The 25,555-nt window shown below is 42.5% G+C and overlaps 1 protein-coding gene across 1 annotated transcript in view; it reads right to left on the bottom strand.

The window, feature by feature from the left end:
- Positions 1-25,555, bottom strand: part of gpc3 (glypican 3) — a 154,240-nt gene that overhangs the window by 54,775 nt on the left and 73,910 nt on the right. The window contains exon 3 of the mRNA XM_061726391.1: positions 15,859-16,538. Coding sequence (XP_061582375.1) covers positions 15,859-16,538 — 680 coding nt within the window. The remainder of the gene's footprint in view (positions 1-15,858; positions 16,539-25,555) is intronic.

Genomic DNA, 25,555 nt, shown 5'->3' with positions numbered 1-25,555 from the left:
CCAGACTCCAGACTCAGATGAGAGATGTTTTTTACATTAATCTCAGAACGATCTTTCCATTATTCATTATTGGAATATAAAAATGAACTTGACCAATAAATTGAAAAATTCTCCCTGAAAGGTTCACCTTCTTAATCTTTAAATCCTAATTTAAACCCCAGTCAATCTTGAAAGGAAGAGGAGGCCAAAGCAAATGTTCAAAGAGGTATAGTGAAAATGCAGTTAGAGGCTCAACAATCTAAGAAATGTTTTATCTTGATTTATTTTTCTTTTTAGGTGCAGTTCATCTCCAGTTGGAATACTGGATCAGGATAAACAGACTACAAATTATATGTGAAGTTCTAAAAAGAAAAGGCTCTAGCAGTGTCTGAACATGAAATCATGTTTGTCTTTGAGTGCAATAGATATAAACGCGTAGATGCCGCAGTCGGGTCACATATGTCAACGCGGCCGCCATCTTGGGACAGGGTTCCTGGCAGCACTTTTGTGGATGTTCCCGTGTAAGAAACACAAAATAATAGTAATACGTTGTTTTAAATTATTTGACTGTTATGAACCTGTTGAATGTGAAACTATCTTATGTCAGGACAAACAAGTTTTTGTTAGTAAGATGTCGGTAAATTGATGAAAGTGACATTTGGTAATTAGCCATTGTAGGGCATGTTATTCCTAAATTATCTATTAAATCAGTTTCATGGCACTAAAATGAATGTTAATTGCTAACGTAAGTAACGTATTATTTGTGTTTAGGTTCCCAACAGATGGATGGAGGAGGCAGGTGAGTGGAGGATGCAGGTATACAAAATACAAAATTTGAAAGTGTTCTTTTTGAATTAATCCTCATAAACATTTAAAATTTAGTTAATTAGTGTCACCTTTCTATTCTATTACAGTAAGAGAAAAGATGTCACAGAATATTTATAAATCCACACAAATGCAGAGATACAGTTTGAGAAAGAAGATGTGCAAAGTTGTGTTGTTGCAGGATGTTAGTAGATCAGGTTTTCAATGGTGTAAATGTTGTATGAAAAGGGCCGAGGGTTTGGTTTTGGGGTATTTTGCTTCATTTTTAATTCAGGCATTACTTTTATCTGTGATCTGTGTTGTGCTTTATTTATTTATTTTTTTGTTTAACTCATTCCTTTAATAATTTAATTTTTCTCTAATACTATTACTTGTGTATTTATTTATATTGTATATAGATTTTATTTTATATTATTCATCAGTTTTTTTCATATTACAAACAGCAGCATCCTTGTATTTTTTTCATGAATATTGTAGAACAAATTCAGTATGTGTGCATGTGGGTGTGTGTCTAAGTAAGTATGTGATATAATGAATGAATGTATGTTGTAGAGCCATGCTCCCGCCCGCTCCCGCTTGATTTCTGACCATTACCGCCCACATCCGCAACGTGTGTGTTCCTCTCCCGCCCGCTCCCGCAAAACTCATGCCCGCACAATAATAGAGATGCATTGATTTTGTGTCTTCTCCTGTCCCGCAAGAGAAATGTCCTGGACAAATCTATCTGATTTAATGTTAACATGATCATTGTGGAGCTTGATGGATAATTGACAGTTCATAGGTCACCTGACAGAAAGTTAGATGCAAATCCGTCATTGTCATCATCGCACAAGATATTTCGCCTTTCGCGCGTCAATTATGTGATTGAGTTAATGAATGAAACAAATTCATTTAACAAATGAATCACTTGGCCATTGCATTGCTGTGGAGGAAGAGAATGCTGCTGACCGACTGAGGTCCCAATCCCACGTCTCTCTTCCAGGATGTGCCACACTAAACACAGTTTCTCCAAATATCTGACTTTCCTTGCTTTGGCTTTGTTTTGTAAAGACCTTGTTTGAGGTTCTTTTCCATGTCACTGATTTCCATCTTGTCCCTAGGCTACATCCCGATCCTGCAGTGTTATTTTTTAGCCGCCTGCAGCAAAGTTCAAACCGCCTGCTCCCGCCAGATTTGTGTTGGGTCCCATTGGACCCGGCGGGACCCAATCCCAATGCAGCCCTCTAGTACTGTATGTTGTATCATAAATGTGTTTGACTTTTATAATAAAACCATAAGGCCTGAAAATTTGTGGAAAAATTAAGTGAGTTATGGTGATTTTAATCATTGATTAAGTAGACGCCGGCTTCCCCGGCCCAAAATGGCGGCCGCGCTGACGCATCGTTCCAATGGACGGCAGCGTCGGCGGCGTCCTCTACGTGTTTATATATCTATGTTTGAGTGCAGCTGTGGGCGAAACTTGAAATGTTTTGGTTTGGGTACAATTGTGTTTAAAGTGCTGCTAAGTTAAGCCTGATTTATACTTCCGTGTAGCAGCGATGCAGGTTGGCCACACACGGCCCCTAAGCTGCCTCTGGCGTTTATACTTGTGCGTTATTGTTTAGCGTCGCTCTGTAATCACACCACCAACCGGGAGGCCGTAGTGCGGGCTCTTTTCCTGGAGCACCGTAGCTCAAAGTTTCCTTCTGCTTACGCTCTCTTTAAAGCTCAGGCATAACAACGGCCCAAATGATGTATATTTTACATGAGTCAGTGCTGATAAATGTTGACCATCAGCTACTTTCAAAGACACTGCAGCAAATTCTCATTCCACCCAACTTGAAAATGATGAACAAGAAATGCAGGCGGGAAATTTAAAAAGGAAGAAGAGCGAATCTAAAAATTGCATTTCTTGCGATCTTGTAAAAAATTATGCACGTTGTGCAACGCAGGACTCTGTTGGGGGAGAGGCTCCGCGCCGCTACGCCGCCGATTCCACGGAAAAGCATAAATAAGGCTTTAGCCACATGCTAACTGTTGAATTTTGCAAAAAATATCTGGAAGAACAGTTTTTTCTTTTTCATAAAAATGCCAGAACCAACACAAGCAGTGGGCCCCTGACATTTGGACCTCATGGTAATAGTAAAACAAGCACAGGTACACACAATCCCGACACACACCCCCACCGCTGAGTTCTCCTTTGAAAAGCATTTATTAAGAGGCAACATCCCTGAATATCCCACTAACACCTCTCCCGTATACACAAGGGAAATAACACGCATGCACACACTTCGGTCCATCGTCTCTGCCGCCACATCCGTTGCTCCACATCTTCCTCTCGTGGTACTTTCATTCTCGTGCGCCCGGAGCGAGAGCCGGTGCTCCCGCAGGCCATGATTAATGTGACTGGAGCTGCGGCTGTCTTTTTGTTAGTACATTCCCCCGGAAACTGCAGGGAAGCGGCGGCACAAGAGGGACTGATTCAGCACGCAGATCCCAGCCTCACCCCGCCAAGACGATTGTTTCCGGATTCTTTATGGAAGGGGCTAATTAGTGGGTTATTAGTATCACCCGGGGCTGGAGCAACACAGCCAACATGAGAGTCTGCAGATAAAGCCTGGCTCAGTGTGAGGGCTCGGGAATATCTGCACACTTTTATCTGCTCTGAGCAGCCGGACTTACTGAGGGAGTGAGGTGCTGATAGCCACTGACACACACACTCACACACACACACACACATGCACACCCATGGATGTCCTTGCACACCTGTGTCTCGTGAGGCTGTGCTTGTGCGCGTGTGGTGTAAAGGTGCACCCCAAACACATAATTGGACACGCACAGGGACCTGGCACGTACTGCATCACATCCATCTCCATCAAAAACATTTTTTTTCAATATACCGAAGTTTACAGGAGGAAATATTATGGTGCACTCGGTGCTACGTAGGCGGGGAGCCTTGTTCTGTTGTACCAACATGCTGAGGAATATTTGGTAAATAAATGTTTGTGTTGAAGGGAAGTCAAGGCTCAGGTGAAAGTATGAGTGTGCCTACGCTCCGTCCTCTACAGTCTTGTCACCGCCGAGGAAACTGAGCTCTTGTGACTTGCACAAATTACAAAAATCCTATTTCAGGTGACGTCCTTTCAAATTCTTCAGTAGCCTAAAGGGAAAAACGAGGGAAGTAATACCTGACTATCGCTGCTATATCTGCTGATGGATGTGATTATTTCTGTACTGGATATGAAAAACATATCATTCTGTCGGTCATGCAGAAACATATTACACTTTGAGATTTGAATAAGGATGACAAAGTTAGGTTTAAAGTCTTATCAGGTAAAGCAGCTTTTCCCAGGGACAACAGGCGACCTCAAATGCCCCTGGATGTCATTTACACGTTTACCTTTCAGTGTTTTAAGGTTCTGGAGCACATATATTCAGTGGTGTGGAAGGAACAGTCCTAAATCTTTCGGATACGAAGGCGGCGGGCGCTGCTCGTGTCAGTGGTATTAAAGCAGCAGACAAGTCCTGAGTGAGGGGATGTCTTTTAACCGACTGATGGCTTGGATGTTTTTAAAAATTGACAGTGCTGATTTATGTCTTTTTGTCTATTAAAGGCAAACTATATAAGTTATATATTGGGTATATAAAGTAATATTTACAGTACCTCAGGGTTTAGATGTGCTGAGGTAAAGTCAGACCTAAAATGTAATTAAGGATGTGAGCATTTGTGTGTAGATTGATTCAATGACACATAAACCATTATATGTACAAACGTAAGTCTTTCGATATGGTTCATATTTTAAAGGGATTGTGACATGAAAAACACATTTTTCTTGATTTTTTGTGTTTTGTTGGGTGTCTTGACATCAATTACACCCAAAAAACAACGAACTTTTAACATTCAGTGTATTGTGTGCTTTCTGGGATTTTCCGCATAACTATGCAAAAACGGCGATTGTGGTTTGGTGGCGGGCCGTTACGTAACGGCCCGCTAAATCACCGCCCCCTCCACCCAGCTCCCTGCCTCCTCTCCTCTCCAGCGCACCATAAAGGCTGATTTATGGTTCCGCGTTACACCGACGCAGAGCCTACGGCGTAGGGTTACGCGGCGACGCGCACAGTACGCTGAAACCTACGGCGTAGGCTCTGCGTCGATTTAACGCGGAACCATAAATCAGGCTTAACACGGAGCTGTTTAGAGCCTCTTTTGTTCTCATAACCGGAGGAAAACTGCTAAGAAGACCTGCGGCCACTGACTGGACTTAAGATAAGGGAGCACTGCTGCTTGCATGCCTTTATTTTTATGATTGTTTGCTGTGGTTCGCCGTGCTGCTTTTCCGTGCATGCTTCGCCTGTCGCTCCCGGCTTAACTCTCCGACGCCGCTGTGAGCGTATGGCTGGAGGAGGAGGAGGTTTGGAGGAGGAGCGGAGCAATGATTGACAGGAAAGGGGCAAAAGGAAGCGTTATTCACGGCGCAAAAAAACACTGTAATAAAAAGCCAGGAATAGAGTACTAGAGTGAAGTTTTTCTTGTTACACTCTTTTAGACACATTTGAGGGATGTTGGCCAAGACTTTTAATAGTGTTAAAAGCATGTTAAAAATTATGTCACAATACCTTTAAAACAGGTTTGGGTTACAAATTTATCCAAAGTAAAAAAATGTATTCATTAAAAATAGATGATTTAATGTTGATGTGAACTGAGGTTTTAAATCTGAAGGCAATAAGATTAACTATAGTTATTATGAGCCTCATTCAAGATGTGAATTAATGCTAAAAAATCACAAGCAATAATAGATTTCACACTTCGGTCTCACAGCTCTGCAACGCTGAAGCATTCAGAGCTGTGAACAGATATCAAATACAGCATCAATAATGTTTGGATGCAGATGAAACAGGAGCATGTGCGAGGCAGAGGCATGGACGTAAGACGGATCCCACGTCGGTGGATTTGATACTCATCTAGGAAGGTACGACGCTGAGCTTATCGCCTCCACTGGGAGGACAGTACACACATTACTGCTTTTTGTGTGAGATCTTAGGCTTCATTTAATTAAAATGTTTGTTCAATGAACATTTAAAGATATATTTAACTCCAAAAAATTTAAAAAAAACCCGAATGATGCCTTTCATTTTCATTTGTTAACAGCTGTGGCTAAACAAACACATTTTCATCCTGAAGCCAAAAGCTCAGCTTTTAATTACACCACAAAAGTGTTTTAGCTCCCGTTGTCAACCGACCCCGAATTGATCCTCCACGGGTTTTTCAGAAAGCACCATTTTCCTCGGTAATTCAATTTAAACACATCTCCTTTATCCCTGAATAGTGAAATAAAAATGATTTAAAAATCCTGACTTTTATGACATGTGACAGCATTTTTAAGCACATTTGAAAGCGCTGATGGTTTTTTACATTTCAGAGCTGGGCCTGGCAATCGCTTCGACAGTAATCTGCATGTTTCCGTTGATAAATAAGTAAAATAAACGGAGTAAAGATTAAATTAGTGCTCTTGTTGTCTCTGTGAAGCAACAGTTTGGATGTGATTTGATCTGCTTGAGATCATTTGGAGAGCAAAGGAGGAGAGCCACGAAGACGGCAGATGGAAAGTGGGTTATTGACTCAAGATCCTGCAGAAGTACTTGATATCACATTCAACCTTGTCGTACAACACACCTCATGTCATCAGGAATACATCCCATCCTGGTCAGATCCATCATATTTCCGCCTCAACCTACTTCCCATCTTCGTTTTTAGCCGAGGGGTCACAGGGTGATGAATGTCTCCTCCACAATCCTCTGTCCCCCCCCCTCCTCCCCTCGTGGGCTCAGTTTCACACTCATCTATTCTCTTTTTCTCCTTCTCTTTGTCACTCTTACTTCCCTATCTTTCTACTCGGTAACTGGTAAAAATAGAGCTTCATAAATCATGCATCTTCTTTCGCAGCAGCAAGTAAGAACCAGAGGAAAAGAAATAAACGGGGGGGGGGGGGGGGGGGGGCTGAAAGAGTGGGATGTTGAGGATGAGAGACGGAGGTGGATGACATCAAACTCCAGGACGGCGGTGGGAAGCTGACAGGGGAATAGATTGGAGCAGCGGGGCTCTTGGCCGCCCTCGCCGTCTCTTTCAACGCGGCCTGATTCGCCCTGGAGTTTCACCGGGTGGAGGAGATGAACGCTAACATGCCAGGACGAACAACGCGTGGTCATCTCGCCTTGTACAGACGCATGTTTCAGGTCCACGTACGAGAGATGAGACGTCTCTCTCACGCCTCGAGGACTCTTCCACTCAGATAGTCGATCTGTCTGCCACTCTGAGTAAGAGGGTCCCACTCCCACAGGAAGGGAGTTGGAGAGAGAGAGAGATAGCAACCACGGCTGAAAGACCCTCGAAATCACATCCATTCTTCTGCTCTGCACAGTATTATATCGCTCAGAGATAACTACAGGTTTCCCTTCGCTAGCAACATGCACGTGTACCAAAACCAAGATAGTAATGGGGAATCAGAGGGATTTTTATCATACAAATTAAAAATATTCCACTTTACTGGTTACAAATAGAGGAAAAAACATCATTAAACGTCTATTTGGACTTCGTTTTGCCATTTCTGTTTAAAATAAAGATAATTTAAATTAAGGGGTTTTAAAAGTGGACACAGGTAATATATATATTTGTCCAAATAAACAATGTAATACAGTGGGGCAAAAAGGTATTTAGTCAGACACTAGTTGTGCAAGTTTTCCCACTTAAAAAGATAAGAGAGGCCTGTCATTTTCATCACTGATATATCTCAACTATGAGAGACAAAATGTAAAATAAAAATCCAGAAAATCACAAAGTCTGATTTTGAAAGAAATCAGGTGACCCAATACTTATTTTACCCAGGAATTTACCAATTAATTCAGTAAAGATCCTACAATGAGATTTCCAGGATTCTTTCCCCCAATTCTGTCTCTCATAGTTGAAGTTACCTATGATGAAAATTACAGGCCTCTCTCATCTTTCTAAGTAGGAGAACTAAATACTTTTTTTGCTCTGTATGTCCTCAGTCACAGATAAAGCAATGCTCTGGTCCAAGAACACCTCGACACGACTGGAAACAGAAGCGCTGATGTGACTGACTGAGCCGCAGCGGCCCCAACACATATTACTACTGAAATAAAACCTTGAACATTAACTGGAGTGAATCACAACCAGCTTGTAATGCTAAAGATGTAATTAATTGGCACGATGATGCCCGGATTAAATAAAAATGTGCCATAATCTGGTCAAAGTGTTGTGGGAGTAGAAGAGCCGAACGCAACTCCCAGCAGGCAACAGCAAATAAAATTAAGCTTTTTACTCGCTTCAGCGTGTCCTTCCTCTGGAAGGAGTAGCATGACATTACATTCAAAAAGCTAAAATAATCATCGTGATAAGTAGCAGCTTGTTTTTTTACAATCCTCAAAACCAGAGGATGTGTACAAACACTGCAAAAGGAGAACTGTCACGCTTTGAGAGGAACGTCCAGGTTTTGAAAAGGCTGCGTTTGATGCCGAAAGATTAGAGTTGGGTTTTTACTTCAGCATCAGTAAACACTCTGGTTTTTATGAAGTTGTAGTTTTGTTTACTTGGTCTTCGCTCTTCGCCCCTTGTTTCCTGTTTTATTGTGGACGTGTATTTCCCATGTTTGCAGCATCTGCTGCAAATATGACGGGATATTGGCGAGCTGTCTCTGGTGGTCTGGCCTGCTGCAAGCTCACTGATGCTCCTGGGGAAAGGTGCACGTGTCACAACAAAACAGCAAATCCGTAAACTACAAAGTAAATTATGAACCGCACACGTACAATGTATAAATTAAGAAATTAATTGAACAAAATGTAACATTAATAAATGTTGAAATATGGAGATAAGAGAACATACAGAGGGTAAGTACGAGTTTCATCCTCTGAAACTCGTACTGAGAAGAAACATGGAAGATTTGGAAACAAGAACCCAGGAAAAGTGTTTCGTTTCTATTTACCTCACAAACTGCTAAGACAGCAAACTAACAAACATTTAGGGGAAAATATCACAATGTGAATATAATGTTTATCAGTTTAAAATGGTCTCCTGTAAACACACATCTACACTTTGTTTCTGCCTCGTCACAACCTCTCAAGCCGGCCCAGACGTCCCCAGACGTCGCCACTCCACCTCTTTCTGCTTCAGACGGCATCCAAGGGGAATAAAGACACTGCACAGGTGTACTGAACTGGCTGTGTTAAAGAGGCTCCTGTCAGTGATGGATTTCAAGGAGACTTAAGGGGGAACATACGTTTTGGGCCAGTTGCAGAAGTGACGGATGCTGTCAGTAATCATAGAGGACAGCTTTCATTTCATGATACAGAGTTCTATTTGTTCCTAAAACACTAGAAACCCACTCAGTCATGCTCCGAAAATCTCTTTAGTTACTTATAACATACAACTGTTGAGAGTTCTGACTTTTTCTGACCACTGCGAGGAGCAAATGGGATCCCGTTCAGTCCAAGATGGAGGCCGGGGCTTAGAGCCTCCTCCAAGCTGATAATGGGCTTCAGATAAATAAACACGATTTTCACTTTGATGGTCTCGTTTTCAGGTGCAGCTATCACCTGCAAAATTCTGCCTTTAAAACACAAAATAAAGTTAACAAACTCTCAAGATCAGCTATTTTAAATTATTTTTATTACTTTGCTACTTCCTGATGTGTATTTTATTATTTTTTGTTTTTTCTAAAAGGATGAATTATTGATTGAATTTAGATGCAGAAAAAAGTATTTTTTCAAACCAGTTTATTGATGAAAAACATTAGAAAGTCAGTGAAAGCAGTGTGCATGCTGAGAAACATCCCACAGCTTTCAATCTTGCTGAAAAAAAGAGACTTAAATCTGCGAAAGTCAAGTCCACGGTCAGAGACTGCAGGAGAAAACGCATAACAGAGAAGAAATATGCAGGAAGACTTGAAGGAAAAGGTCATCAAATAATAAATTCGAACCAGCCTTAAGAGCTGGCATCCACATATATATACGTGCAGACAACAGCAGCGCAGCAAACACTGCCACGGTCCCTGAAAGCTGAAGTTTAGTCAGACACACGCCAAACTTCCAGTCTGAGGCAAAGTTATCAGGTTTTTGTCTAATTTTGGTTGATCTCTTATGAGCCAGAGAGACAAAATTAGCTTTTATGGAAATGATGCCAATGTCTCCTCAATGACACCAGGAGAGTCTGAGAGGTTACATTCAAACACACACACAGACAGACAGAGAGAGGGACATAATACACGGTAAAAGCAGCTTTGACCCCATACTGGAACCAGACTGAGTGCCTTGAACACAATGTCAAGTCAGCTCAGTGTCTCCACTGCAAACAAACCCACACAAGACCTATTTAATTTTGAATAAGGATCTCAAACATACACACAGGAGAGAAAGAGAAAGCCCCCCCTGCTCCCCGACTCATGGATGCAGCCACACCCTGCTGCTGCAGAGTAAGTGAGGTCAACCTGTGAGTAAATAAATGATGGGTTCTGAGTGGAAACCTGCTCACCGTGGGGATTCAGGGTGTGAGAGTGAAAAGTTCAGCAGATATACAGGAGTAGAAAATCGCATCCAGATCCGAAGCTCCAGCAGAAACAGGACCTTCATATTTCATGAGCACTTTTCTCTGACTTCACATGAGGGCTGCGAACAAACCTGACGGTTTTATTGCATCACACATAACGGGTCACTACCGCCGGGGACTCAGACAAGTTTTAACAAGCACAACGCTGGGAGCGTGCCGCATGCTGCTCATGCTCGATCGCGTGGCTGCCGTCTCCCCTCTGTGAGCCTGTTAAGCTAAAACAGGACGTATTATGAAAATGTCAATGTACTCGACAGCACACTTTTGGGTTGTCTGTAGTGAAAAACTTTCTGGCCGCCAGTCATCCGGTGGCGTGTTCAGATTTTCAGGGGTCACTGACGGACACTCCTAACTTAAAAAATCATGCTGCTCACACTAGAGGTGGGTGCAATTCATCGATGTGTCGATGCATCGCGATGCGTCACGTGACGATTTGGAATCGATTAATTAAAAAAAAAAAAAAAATGTAGTTATCCTGTCCAAATTCCAGACTGAATAAGCTGCTGAATCATTTCATTTTCAAGAATGCACATTTCTTATTGTTCACTTGAAATATGGCAGATATGTTTACACTAAATACATTTGATGGAAGTACATATCTTGTTTACTTGAATTAATGAACTCATTAAATCCAGGGCTTGACCGTTTTCAGTGTTTTCCGCCAAATGTTAGAGGAACTGAGTTAATTGATTGGCTATTTATTTACAAATGAAGATGAAGACAAAATCCGATACAGATGAAGACAAAATCAATCTTGTATGGAAAAAAGCATTAAAAATAACAATAATCGAAGCTCCAATAATCGAAATCGAATCGAATCATGAGGTACCCTTGTTTGCACACCCCTAGCTCACACTGAACCTCGGGAACAAGTGGAAACCTTTGCTACTGCTTTTTGCTTTGCAATTACCGGCATATTCTCATCAGTGGTTTTACAGTTCCCTTAATACAAGAGAGAAATTAAATAATGATGATCTGCCAGAGCTTTGTTTAATATTTAACATCCCAACTAGGAAATCTGATACCTAAATGACCTTTTTTAATTGTATTTTCTACAGGTGAAAAATGGAAATCCCCTTGTCCCATTTGTTACTGGATGTACCGCCAGCGGCAACGGCATTTCTAGACGGTAAAACACAGTTTTTATACGGAATAAATAAGGACGAACAAAAAGCGGGTAATTTCAGCCTCTGGAACCTTAAATCAAAGAGCAGCGCAGCGACAGCGAAGCCCAGGGATTATCAAACCAGAGAGCAAAGTATGATTTACCATGCGTATTGACGTATTGCCCCGGCTGGCTGTTGGGCTTTTTCTGCTGTGTGGTGCTTTAACAAGCTTAGACAGTTCATTGCATCGCTTGTGAAAGGGGATCATTGCCAAACTGTTAGGGGCTGAACTGCAGACGAGGGGAAAAAGTATTTGAGGATTTTTATCTCTTTTAGAATATGGTAGAGTAAGCTCTCAGTCTAGGTACTATACACTTCATCATCTTGTAATAATAAGCTTCAAGGGTAATTGAATGTGACTAAATCTAAATTTATGTTTGGTTCGTAGCTTTGAGCCGTACAACAGATCTTAAACAAGACTCGCTGCAGTGATCATAAAACCCTTTGCTGCAGAAAACGGTATGAATTTCCCTCTGAAAAGTGGCTGGATTGTATTCTTTGGTATTTCGATCAAAGCATGTTATAGACTTTTCGTTAAGGTCAATCCTGCAAATATTGTTCCTGATTTTGTATGTGGAGCGTATCCAGAGGTGGAGCGTTGGAGGAAATCCTCCCTCTGCTCCCCACTAAGAGGTAGTAACAGAGGCAAAACAACACTTGGAGTTACAGCCAACGGGCCAGAGCCCAAAATTTCACTTGTCAGTACCACACAAGGTGACCAAACTTGCTTATGATTTTTGAAAAGATCCATGTCTGTAGATGATATTCTGGTATGATAACTCTTCCTGAGTGACAGCTGGATCATAGTTATCAGCTCATGAAGTTCAGAAAATGACATTTTAGATGCTGCTGCATATCCTGGTTTAGACTCACGTACAGGATATCTGTCAATGTTTCACTATATTGTCTTTGGTATCATTTTAAAGGGGACCTTTGAAGCATTCATTCAAGCTAAGATGTGATAAAATCCCTGAATCCTTATGGTCATGTGAGTATTTCAGTTTTTGTATTTTGTGTCTCTGTTGTTCCTAGATGACACATGGCTAAAAGATAGTATATCATTTAGGCGAAAATTGTGTAAAAATGTGCATTGTTTAGAGTTTAATGACCTGCAGTGACCTCTATGTTGGTCAGAAAGATTCACATCTTAGCTTGAATGAATGCTTAAAAGGTCTCCTTTAAAATGATACCAAAGACAATATTGTGAAACATTGACAGATACCCTGTACATGAGTCTAAACCAGGATATGCAGCAGCATCTATAATGTAATTTTCTGAAGGGGGTGGGTAACTTCATGAGCTGATAACTCTGATACAGCTGCCACTCAGGAAGGTTATCATACCAGAATATCATCTATAGACATGGATCTTTTCAAAAATCATAAGTAACTTTGGTCACCTTGATTGGTACTGATATCTGGTCTGGAACATGGACTATTATAGCAGAGCAACGCCACATCACATGCCAGTCATAAAGGTCGTGCATGCACGTGCAGGACTCGTGATTATACTGCAATTAGAGTAAAAACAGGTAACGTGACCATGCTAGCTAAAAAACAGGCAAAGACATAAATGAGCATTAAAAAAGTAGCTGGCTATGAAAGTGTTTTTCCTGCTAGGAGCAGTGCTCTGCTGAACCAAAGCCCCTCCGGTGCTGAAGCAGCACAACACAACTCCCTCTCCAACTTCTCCAGTTTCACCTGCATCTCTTTGCCTTAAGGACCTTTAAATATCTGCTCCACGTCCAAGTTGTTGCCAACCGGTAGTGCATTACTAACGAGGGGCGTAACCAACCACTGGCGGGATTTTAGTAATAATGATGTGCAGCAGGTTAGGTGAAGAGAGGTCAGAGATGGAAAGGTGCTTACTAATGAGGAACGCTTCAGGACAAATATGGAAAAGGTCCTTTGGAGGAGTGTTGGATGACAGAAACGAGAGAGAGAGAAAGGGAGAGGGGTGGAAGGTGCAGCACGCATGGACCGAGACAGGCCAAGAATCAGTAAAGGTTGAGTCATAGCAAGTTTAAAGAGCATGAAAAATGGAAAAGAAGTTGGTTTTAGCTGCTTTTCTCCACAAGTCACAGTTTGAGCAGATAAACCTCGGGGGACTTTATCTTACACAGCTATGCATGCAGGGCTGAATTTTGAGTGGAAGTCAGGCAGAAATTAACTTCATGTTATGCAACAGAAACATTTAGAAACAAGTTAAGTGGCAATGAGTCCAAGCCTCATGAAATATTGTTGTGCTTATGTTATTTCTGACTTTTCTGACCACAGCGTGATATCACCTAATTATTTACATGCCAATCAAAGTGACACACATCAAACGTCTTTGATCTATGCGATAAATAAACAGCATTTCAGTGAATTCATGTGTGGTGTTCAGCTGTCTCTGCACATAAATGAGGTCACGCTGGTGATGCACCACTGAGTTCATCAGTGTCATGACGTCCACTGAAATGAATCAGGCAGCTGCTCCTGATGCTTCTGACACTGGAAGACATGCTCTGCTACGCTTCCAAACTTTCACGGCCCTGACCCAAACCGGAAGCCCAGATGCTTCTTCGACTGAAATAAGTCAGGACAAAAACCTGAATGTTGACATTGCACATTGGTGAAGACAAGGTGAAATGCAGTCACTACTAATACTGCCACAGGATCAGTCAGCCTTCCCTCCAAGAGCATTGTTATATATATTTGATATATGTCAGCAACTGGCAACAGCTTTGTTGCATTGGTTAAAGTTTTAGAGACGTCTTGGACTTGATCACATATGAAGGTCAAATACTGACTCTCATCCTCCTCCTGCTTGCTATTTTACAACCAACCCGTCCACAGACGCTGCAACAGTTAGACTGGACCTAAAATCATGTCTGAAAGAGTCCAAACAGCTGTTCTCTCATACAAAACCTGCAGGTTATAAGGAGGAAGCAGGTACATCAGGCTCAGACCTGACTGGCTCAGACCAAAGTGAGCAGAAATGAGAAAACAAACATTCAATAGAAGAAGAAAAAAATTATAAATATTCTTTCTTCTTATAAAGATTTGCATTCTTTGAAAATGTACATGAACAAATATGAAAAATGAATAAAAAGGTTTCCAAATATATTTTTTTGTATTTTACCATCCAATCCTTTTTTTATTGATTTGGTTCATATTTTCATGAATTTTCTTTTCTTTGTTATTTTTTTTGTCAGTCCAATCGTTTCATAACGCATATAAAACAAAAAAAAAAAGACTTTTTTTAAGGTCTATAAAAATATATAAGAAAAGGATACCGTAAAAGTTTCTAGAGAAGGTTCTTATAACTTTACTCAACTGTTAACCCTAGTACTGTCTTTGGGTCAAAATGACCTAATTCTGCTGTCCTTCTTTCCTCCTGCCATGCTCTCTCCTTCCTTCTCCCTTCCTTCTTTCTTTCCTTCCTTCCTTCTTTTCTCTCCTCATACATTCTTTCCTTGTTTTATCCTTCCTTCCTTCCTTCCTTCCTTCCTTCCTTCCTTCCTTCCTTCCTTCCTTCCTTCCTCCCTTCCTTTCTTCCTTCCTTCCTTCTTTCCTCCCTTCCTTCCTTCTTTTTTCCATTCCTTCCTTCTTTTTTCCCTTCCTTCCTTCTTTCCTTCCTTCCTTCCTTCCTTCCTTCCTCCCTTCCTTTCTTCCTTCCTTCCTTCTTTCCTCCCTTCCTTCCTTCTTTTTTCCATTCCTTCCTTCTTTTTTCCCTTCCTTCCTTCTTTCCTTCCTTCTTTTCTGCCTTCCTTCCTTCTAGTTTCCCCACCTTCCTTCTTTCCTTCCTTCTTTCCTCCCTTCCTTCCTTCTTTTCTCCCTTCCTTCCTTCTTTCCTTCCTTCCTTCTTTCCTCCCTTCTTTCCGTCCTTCCTTCTTTTCTCCCTTCCTTCCTTCTTTCCTTCCTTCTTTTTCCTTCCTTCCTTCTTTTCTTCCTTCCTTCTTTCCTTCCTTCTTTTTCCTTCCTTCCTTCTTTCCTTCCTTCCTTCTTTCTTTTCTCCCTTCCTTCCTTCTTTTCTTTCTTTCTCCCTTCCTTCCTTCTTTTCTTCCTTCCTTCTTTCCTCCCTTCTTCCCTTCCTCCTTCCTTGACCCAAAGACAGCACAAGGGTTAAGAAGAATGAGAAGATCGTCTTATTAGTGAAACAAACAGTGTCTTTTGAAATCTTTCCAGCTGCTCGTAGGACCAGAAACCCTCCCTGCAGGCAGCGACACCAGTGAGTTCCCCCTCATGTCTGATCCCTCCCACTTCCAGGCCGGCAGCAGACGGGAGCGTGCTGGTGTGCGGGACTCACCAGGGTGCTGAGGCGGCTGCGGATGTTCACAGCGTGCTTGACAGCCAGTTTGATCATGGAAGGCAGTCGCAGCACGACGGCCTCCATGTCCTGCTCTCCCCTCATGCCTCCGGCCAGCTTCCCCAGCCCGTCTATGTAGCTGCTCCAGTGGGGCTGCACCTCGGCCGCCCCGCCCAGGCATCCCTGCATCACCGCCTGGCAGAAGCCTCTGCAGGCCGGCGGCTCCAGCATGCCCTGGCAGTGCGGGCAGTACCACAGCCTCAGCAGGGCGCGGCTGCAGTCCCGGCCGGGCCGCAGGTGGTCCGTGGTGTTCACCACCTCGATGCCCAGGTTCAGCGCCTGCAGGAAGACGCGCGTGGCGAGGAGAGAGCGAGACAGACGGGTCATTATCAGTTTGGGATAGGGGCCGAATGCTCCCGAGTCCTTCCAGGCCCCTCGGACACACTCCTCAGAGGACGCACTGCCCCCCAGCAGCCGGCGGTACGTGAGGGGGAAGAGTTTGCCGAAGAGCACGTTGACCATGTGGTCCACCGTGGTGTCTGAGCCAAGGATGTAGAGCGACATGTCCATGAAGAACTGCCAGATGGAGTTGTGGACCCCGCTCCCCAGGCTGGGGAACTCCAACTTCAGCGTGACTAGGGTGGAGTTACGGCCGTGACGTAGCACCAGATCGAAGGCCTCTGCAAGAAAAGAGCAAAAAACAGCAGACGAGTCAGATGAGGTGAAAATCAACCCACTTCAAAGTTGTTGCCTTCATACGGCAATCATTTGCCTCAATAGTCACAGATGCTGTGCCAAACTGTCAGGGAAATGGGCATCAGTGGAGCTAAAAAAACATGAAAGACTCAAATAGATATTACCCTCTCCAATAACGAATCCATCCTCAAAGATTATAGCTAGAAAAGCTGCCCACGCACAACCTCCTTTCCCTCTTTACCCAATTTTTTTTGATCTGCTGCTTTCTCTTATGGGAGCACTCACACATGAACAAGAATAACACGCCCTTACAACTCTGATAAAAACACTTCGTGACTTGAAACAAAAAGCTAACAAAGCTTCTGCAACAGAAAAAAAAGTCCAAATCTGAGTTTGGCTTTTCAAGAGCTACAAAACAGCTGTCTGCTCACAGAACCTTTAAAACACTGTATTAATGTCTACGTATTAATGTCAATGTGAGAGGCTTGGCCTTGAAGGCGTCTCTGAGAGGGAAAGTGTTGAGAACAAGCGGGAGGGAGGGAGGGGTGCAGAGCCGCCGCTAAGAGCCAGAATAATCAGTTCAGTTTTAAGGCGCAAAGTGAAACCTTATCAGCACGATGGCACATGACGCAAGAGCTCTGTCATCAACCCGGTGGCAGACTGAGCGAGGGCCCGACAACACAGGGAATTTAAGGATCCATTACTGAACTTAGCAGGGGAGCAGAGACTCAGCAAAACGAAGCTTTGGACAGGAGAATTGACGCAGATGCCAAAATCCCATTTATGCCACAGCGAGGCCACTTTGTCACTTTGTTGAGAGGGATCGTCACAACTGCTAGGGACACGACTGGGGGGATCGGGGGGGTGGGGGGGGGTTTAGGGGACATTAAAGGAAGTTGGTTTTTGTGCTATAACAGAACCCCATTTCATCCTTCTTATTTGATTTTTCTTGCTTGGGCAGTTTAATTTCTTTCTTGTCACGCTTCTCTCGGGTCAAATGAGCCTTTCCGGCCTGTACAAAGCTTTCTCCCCTCCAAAGAGAAACAATATGACACCTCTGGGGGGCTTTTTGTATAGGATTCATTCATTTCTTTTTTAAGAGTGCAATTTTGGGAACATAAAAAGGTCAGTTTTGATGATAGAAATGTATGAGGGATATCTGAACTTATATGCAACTATATGCTGCATGACAACCATGGTGAGCAAATGATTCTCACTGATACTCAGTTTTGATTATGACCTGGTATAAAGAACCATGTCCTGCTTATTATCCAATTTCAGAGATAGTACAGACACAGACAGAGGTGGGAATGGGAAAAAGAGAGGTTTCTTTTCAAGTAAAAGATGACATATAGAGTAGTTAATTGAACATTTGAATTCAGTCTAGGCAGCACAGTGGTTTGGTTGCTCGTACTGCAGCCTCACAGCTGGAAGGTTTCTGATCTGAATCTCAGTAAGAGCCTGTCTGCGTGTAGATTGTAGTTCTCCCTGTGCCTGCTCGGGTTTTCTCCAGGGGCTCTGGTTTCCTAATGTTTAGCTAATTGGTGACTGTAAATTGGCCTGAGGAGTTAGTGGGCGTGGGTGTGATCCTGTGATGGCGAGGTGACCTGTGCAATACAGATTCACGGAGGACTGTGACATCCCAGACCCAAATCAGAGTAAAATCACCCAGCTTCCTCATCTTTGACTCCACCCAACGTCACACCTACATTTAGTGTACCCACTCCCTGAAATCAGGTGCTGTGATCAAAAAAGTGCATTTGTACTGTGTCTCTATAATATTTGTATCAAATCCTGTCACCAATATTTCATCAAGACACCAGGAAACTGTGTCAAATTGTGGTGAATAAAATAAAATATCATGTCGGCTTTTAAAGGAGCATGAGGCTCCTTTTAAGAAATGAGACTCTCTAGCGCCACCCTTCACCACGACGGCCGTTGGGGGTACTGCAGCCAACAGTGAAGCCGGCACGGGAGAACGGGGAGAACGCACATGCAGCGTCATGTGATGTCACATCCGTAGGAAATTACGGCCCGGAATTGCAGCACTCATTCGCTCATTCGTTTTGGTTTGGAACGCTTCATCTGACATTATTACTAGAAAACTTAAAACGTATACAAATTTTTTTCATAAATCCTGTCTCAATCCTGCCTCATGCTCCTTTAAAAACTGTGACTATCAGTCAGAAATAGATTCATCGTTAACTTACAGTCTGCACACGTTACTCTCACAGATGTTCACTAAATAGCAGCAGCAAACATCTGCACCGTCCATAAGGGTCTTTTTGTGTCTAACAAAAACAGAGTGAGCATCTTATGCAGACCAAACTGTGGTCGGCATTCATTTAAAGTTAACTCTATTCCCCATGTTTTTGTGTTTAGATTATATATTTATCTGATTAGATCTTTCATCAGATGTTGGATATCAACTGACCTTGTTTTGAGAACATGTAATTATTTTGCTTTGCAAATTAATGACCATTTTTCAAAAGATAATAAGGAACATAAACGAGGATTAGCCAATACCGTCATTTTTACCGTCTTTATCACGGAGCCAAAAACACAGACGTCGTGCTGCAATGTTAGACAGAAGGACACTGCAGTTGCACGTATTATTGTGCATGTTAAGGTAAAGCAGGCTGCAAAACTGCACGCATGCTCAGCAGAACAGTTGCTGGGTGAAGAAGGTTATTAAAAAAAAAGCCTGAGAGGATGTTTGGGGGAGTGTGAGAGGATGTTTGGGAGCAGCACACATCTGTTGGCTTTTTCAGGCTACGCCTGTCCCGCTGTGTCTGGAAGCACTTCCCTCTGTGATCAGTGAGCAGACAGATTTGCAGATTGCCAGTGCCGGGTAAAAGAGACAGACTGAAAGGCCCACACATACACAACTACATCTGCATAGAAAAATGTGAAGTTCTCTATTCCTAGTTGCTTATTGATTGAAGACTGAGGGAGAAAAAAAAGCTGTTTACGTCTCATTTTCTATGTTTCGATGAAATCCTACAACATGAAGCCCTGTAATTCAGCTGATGTCTACCATATTCTCTTACACCACAAAGGGGAGAGCTACTCTGTAATGGTAAAGAGAAAGACTAGAGGGCTCTTTATAAACGAAATTCAATGGCTCAAAGTAGCCGGGGTCATGGTAAGATCCTCTGTGAGCCCATTTCCTGCACAATGCAGCTCGTTCTCTCTCATCAGTTAAAGTGTGGGCAGGATCAGGTATCCTGTAATGGAGGGAAAAGGGTTTGCGTGTCAGAGACCTGTGACATGCTGATACAACTGTTTGATGTCAAGAGCACACGTTAACGGAGAAGAAAACCCACACAATCATGTTGGATCATGCTTAAAATTAGCAGTGGCTCTCATTTATTCAGCGCCGCAGATAGAGTCATATAAGAGCGCTTGCTGGAAACCAGTTTCTCCTGAGACTGAAAGCTTTTTGCAGACAGATTAGGCAGACGAGGTAAAGGGAAATGTCTCTGGTTGTCCTCTACCAGCCTAATGGACCAGCCAGATAATATTTACTCCCGAGGATTTGGGGCTTCTCAGCTTCCCATGTTTATCAGATCTATAAATATGATCCAGTATTTGACAGGTACTCAGTCACATGATGGTAATCTGGTATCTGAAGTAACATAGTGAATGCTTTATCATAATATCTACTTTCCTTGCTGGTTATCTCATTAATCATACAAAGCAATGATGGACTGGTCAAGCACCGCAGATTTAAGGTCACGTGAACGGAAGACAAAGGACGTCTATTATTTCTGACATCTAACAGCTTTAATGCAGCTGCAGCTCTGGCACGAACCAGGCTTTCACAGTAATCAATGTGTGGCCAGTCAAATGATCATATAAGCAGCTCAAGAGACTTTCTGTGTCACATAACTCAGCGCAGCAGCTCATAAGACATGACTGACTGATTGAGGGTCGACGCTGTGCAGACAGACAAGCACCATGCTGCTACACTCATCAGAGGCTCGTACACTCATCACATGCCAGAAGGGGGAGACGTAAATATCTATAAATTACCCGGACAATGAGGCTTATTCATTTGGTGGTGCAGTTTCACCTCTAGCTGACACTAAGAATCTGCAGCCATCTGGAGGCGCAGACAAAAGCTACCTGGCTGGGATACAGAGAGGGTGGCAGGATGATTCATTTTGGCAAAAGGTAACCATGACATTTCTACCTTTTAAGGGGGCGTTATCCCCCTAGAGGTGCAGCTTCACAGGAGATGTCACTATACATGTACTTGAGCAGAAAAACAAGCACGAAAGCTAGCTATTTGTGATGCAATGAACTCTCCAAGAGCAAAAAGAGAATTCGCTCTAACGCCATGCTGAGAAGACACGTTCCCCTCAGAACCAGTACTCGAGTTGAGGGGGGATGAGGGGGGATGAGGGGGGATGGCATCCCCCCCTGAAATAAAAACGGTCCAAATCATCGCCCCCGTAAAACTGCCATCCCCCCTTTCCATCCCTTATGTGATTTCATCAATGAATGTGGTTTTACTGCTATTTCAACATTTAGAGTCATCACCAGAAAAATAACACCAGAAAAATAACTTATTTGACAATTTTCACCTGTTTCAAGTAAATTTTCACTTGAAATAAGTAGGAAAATCTGCCAGTGGGACAAGATTTATCTTCTCATTACAAGCAAAAAAATCTTGTTCCACTGGCAGATTTTCCTACTTATTTCAAGTGAAAATCTACTTGAAACAGGTGAAAGATTGTTGTTTTTTCCAGTGATGAGTCTTGTTTTAATGTAATTAATGTAATGTAATGAGTTTTTTTTTACTAAAATGAGATATTTTAAGTAGAAATAAGACAAATATTCTTGTTAAGATTGTGAGTTTTTGCAGTGATCCATTTTACTTATCCTGTGAAGGACAGAGTCATATTGTCTTTTATTGTTGTGTTTTGATGTATTTGATGTAAGCCCAGTGGATATTTAAAGCTTACAGAAGGCTGCATTTAACTGCTGCTATGTCATTCCTGCAGTATTTCTGCAGGTGTTTTGGTCACTGCTATTATTTGTAATATATTATATTATTTGTAATCAGCACAAATTATCTGCCCCCATATGATAAAATCCACCATCCCCCCTGATTTTTTTTTACAACTCGAGTACTGCTCAGAACTATATCTGCTCTACGTGACTCCTGTCTCTTGTGTGATCAGGGCGCCTCTGTGCGCCTCTGTCCTGATGTTAAAGCAGTGAGGTCAAGCAGGGGAGGGCATGATGAACCTCTTCCAGGAACGAGGCAGACAAGATGAGTGCAGGGCCCAGATATCATCACCAGCAGACCATGAGGGCAAATGGATAGCAGGGCAGAAATGGGACGTGTATTAGGTTACTCCACACACACACGTACAAACACACGCACAGACCCACACACTGCATTCACGGCACAGCTGCCAGGTGGCGACAGCGTGGGCGAACACTTAGCACACCGCAGCAGGAGGCAAAGGTAGAAGTCAGGTGTGAGGACTCGCACCAGACACTCACCTCCACACACACGCACATTTCCCTTTTCATTCATTTACCTGCCAATGTTTCTGGAAGGTTTTTTTCTCACAGCGAAAACAAAGTAGGAAACAATGTACTAACTCAGCATCTGCAAAATTCACCTTTTGTTGTAAAAAAATGTATCATGTAAGTGTGAAGCATTTCTTAAGGGTAATTTAATTTAAGGTGTTATGTTTGCCGTCTGTACCGTTATTTTAGCTCCGCGACAAAACGAAGATGACAGTTAAGAGCTGCAAACGGGGTGCAAAAACTAACTGTCAAGAGAGCTTATTGCACACATAAAGCATTTGTTAATCTTGTCTGTAAAGGTTAATTTGACTCTGCCTTTCACAAACACATCAGCTGATCTTTATCAGTCCACATTTGAATATTATTGTCAAGAAATGAACCATTATTTCTTCCAGAGTGCCATTTACCATGGAAAAATGTTTTTCTTTATCCTTTTTTAACTATATACTTGAACTCATTTTTTCCCCCTTTTATTCCCCAGTATTTTGTAATATTCTGCAATTGCTTGCAATATATTATAAGTTCATAAATAAATTTAAACCATCAACAGAATTCTCACTGCACATTCTGGGGAAAAACTGTTGTAGTTGTATATTGTTGGACCAAAGCCTGACTACCAGGGTTTGGGGTCCCTTCGTCACCAGGTCACATATCATTCTGTATATGTTCAATTCAATTCAATTCAATTCAATTCAATTCAATTCAATTCAATTCGATTCATACTATTTATTTATTTATTTATACGATTTATATCTATTACAACAAGTTGTCTCTAGGCACGTTCCAAAGACCCAGAACACGTATACATATATACCGTATGAGAGCTGACCACAGCAATCCCCCAGAACCCACCCAGCATGGTTATCCCAAGGTTGCATCATCCTCGTCATGATGGACTCCAAAAAAAGTGGGTATCCCATCCAACTACCAGCCAAACACCTGCCTCTGTACAACATTGAAGCTCCCGTCAGCTGTCATAACAGCCTAGATAAGTGGCACAAGGCTATACACATGAACGCAGCCCAAAAGGGAATTGGAGGTATCCAGGTGCACTGCCTGGATAGTCTAATGGAAAGCCAATGACTCAAACGCTGCACACGTGGTTACCAGTATGCTTGAAACTGTACAACGTCATTGGGACACTGAGAGCCACCATAGTGGAGTTCCAATTGGATCAAGAGAAATTTAGTCTGTTTAAGTACGCAGACGATATGGCCCTGGTTGCTCTACTTAAGAAGGGGGATACATATAGAGGACATGTGTCTTCTCTCCATAACTGGTGTGATTTGAGCTTCTTGGAGATTAATGTGACGAAAATAAAGGAACTGGTGATGTTGGAAAAAGATCCTGTGCAGCCCCTTACAATCAAGGATCACACTGTAGAGGTAGTAGGAGACTTTTATTGACAGCAATCTTAACTTTAATAACAACACCAACCACATCTTTAAATCTTGTAATCAACGGTTACATTTCTTTTAGTGTGAGCAAGCAGATTATGGAGACTATAAGAACCTAATAGAGGGAATCTTAACCTTTAACATGGCAATGTGGCACGGCAACTTTAACACAAAAAATAGATGCAAGCTACAAAGAATAGTGAATCTAGCCTCAAAAATAATAGGGAAGACACAGAGAAACTTAAGTGGCATTTATAAGGAAGTGATTGGGAAAAAAGCTGCTAGGATAGCAAATGATTCTACTCACCCACTCTGCAGCTTTAGAGTTTAAATTACTTCCCTCAGGTAGACGGTACAGTGTACCAAAGGCTAACCAGAACATATTTAAAAACTCATTCATTCCCAACGCCATTACAGCTCTGAATGAGGGCACGTCTAAGTAGACCTATCTTTTATGTACATGCCCTTGTTGTTCCTCCTTTTTTGCCACTAAGATGTTTTGCGTGTAAATGTTAAGTGTTTGTTGATGTGTCATGTTACTGTTGTTTTTGTATTATGAGACAAAAGACAAATCTCCACTTGTGGACAAATAAATGAACTAACTAACTAACATAAGAACTCAAAGAGACTGTGGAGGCCACCCAAAGCCAATTGGCTTCAGATACGGTATATACCAAGGAAATGCTTTGTACTCACTGCTGTTCTGCATAGACATAAACCCTCACAGCCAGATCATTGCAAAGAGTGACTATGGATAACGTTTCTGAAGTGGAGCAATCATCAGCCACCCCCTCTACATGGATGCGTCAAGCTGACGCTTGATGAGAACAAGTGAGACATTAACTCGCCTCACCAGGATAGAGCTGTGATATAGGAATGTCATTCAGTGTGGGTAAATGGGCACAAATGGTATTAAAGAGGAAAAAAATGATCACAACTGAAGGGTTCAAACTACCAAAAGGAAACTTACCAAATCTTCAGAACAGCTTCGAATGCATTAGGATCTTGAAAGTAAATAATAACTATGAGGAATCTGGAAGGAAGTTAGACACAGCCAAGTACTGAAAAAGAGTAATGAAGACCCTAAGGGAGCAGCTGAATCGAATGAATAAAGTCAAAGCCTTCAACAAATATGGCCTGCCGGTAACCAGGTATCCAGCTTCTATAGTAACCTGGCCACAGGAATAGATGGAAGTCACTGACATCAAGGCAAGAAAACTCCTCACAATGCATGGAAGATTTGTCCCGAAGTCCATCATCATGAGACTCAAAGTGGAAGAAGGGAAGCCAAGGATTAGTGGGCATCAAAGCCACCATCCTGGGTGACACAACAAACATCCAGAAATACATCCAGAAGATTGCCCCCAATCATGAACTGCCAAGTTAATGTCTAAGAGAGCAGAAACCCAGTGAGGAGGAAGATGTGAAGGTGGGAATAGAAGCCAATCCATGGCATGTACTATTTACGAACCGAAGAAGTAGTTGACATTGAGGAGAACCTACCAGTGGCTAGAAAAAAGGCTGGTCCAAAGGACAATGCAGAAGCATTCATAGCAGCAAGTAAAGGAGCATAGGCCAAAGTCTACTACACCAGGCAAGACCCCAGCTGCAGACCGTCCCTGAGACAATCCGGCACATGATAGTGGGACGGAAGATGCCGAAAGGAAAAGCATACACGGAACAACACAACTTAGTTGAGGAAATATAGTGGAACGGGAACATCTTTAGTGAGTATGGGTTGGAAATCCCAAAGTCAAGGTGGGAGATACCTCCACGAGTGGTGGAGAATGAAAGTCCTGTGGGACTACCAGATCCAGACTCATAAACTGGTGATGAGAAACCAATCAGACATTGTGGGGGTCGACAAACTCCACAAGAAAGCAGTGGAAGCAGTGAATGCAGAGCAGTGGACTCTTAAAGTCTCTAGTGACGATGGCGGCTGATCTCCATGATATGGTTGGTCTCTCTGGCCTGGCTTTAGACTGGTTTCATTCTTACCTTTCTGGCAGAAGTTTCAGTGTCTTTGCAAACCAGATCATGTCAGAATCCACAAGCCT

The sequence above is a fragment of the Cololabis saira genome, chromosome 7 (assembly GCF_033807715.1).
Source record: "Cololabis saira isolate AMF1-May2022 chromosome 7, fColSai1.1, whole genome shotgun sequence".
Classification (NCBI taxonomy): Eukaryota; Metazoa; Chordata; class Actinopteri; order Beloniformes; family Belonidae; genus Cololabis; species Cololabis saira.
Note: the sequence above shows the minus strand (reverse complement) of the source record. Positions and strands in the feature narration are given on the sequence as shown.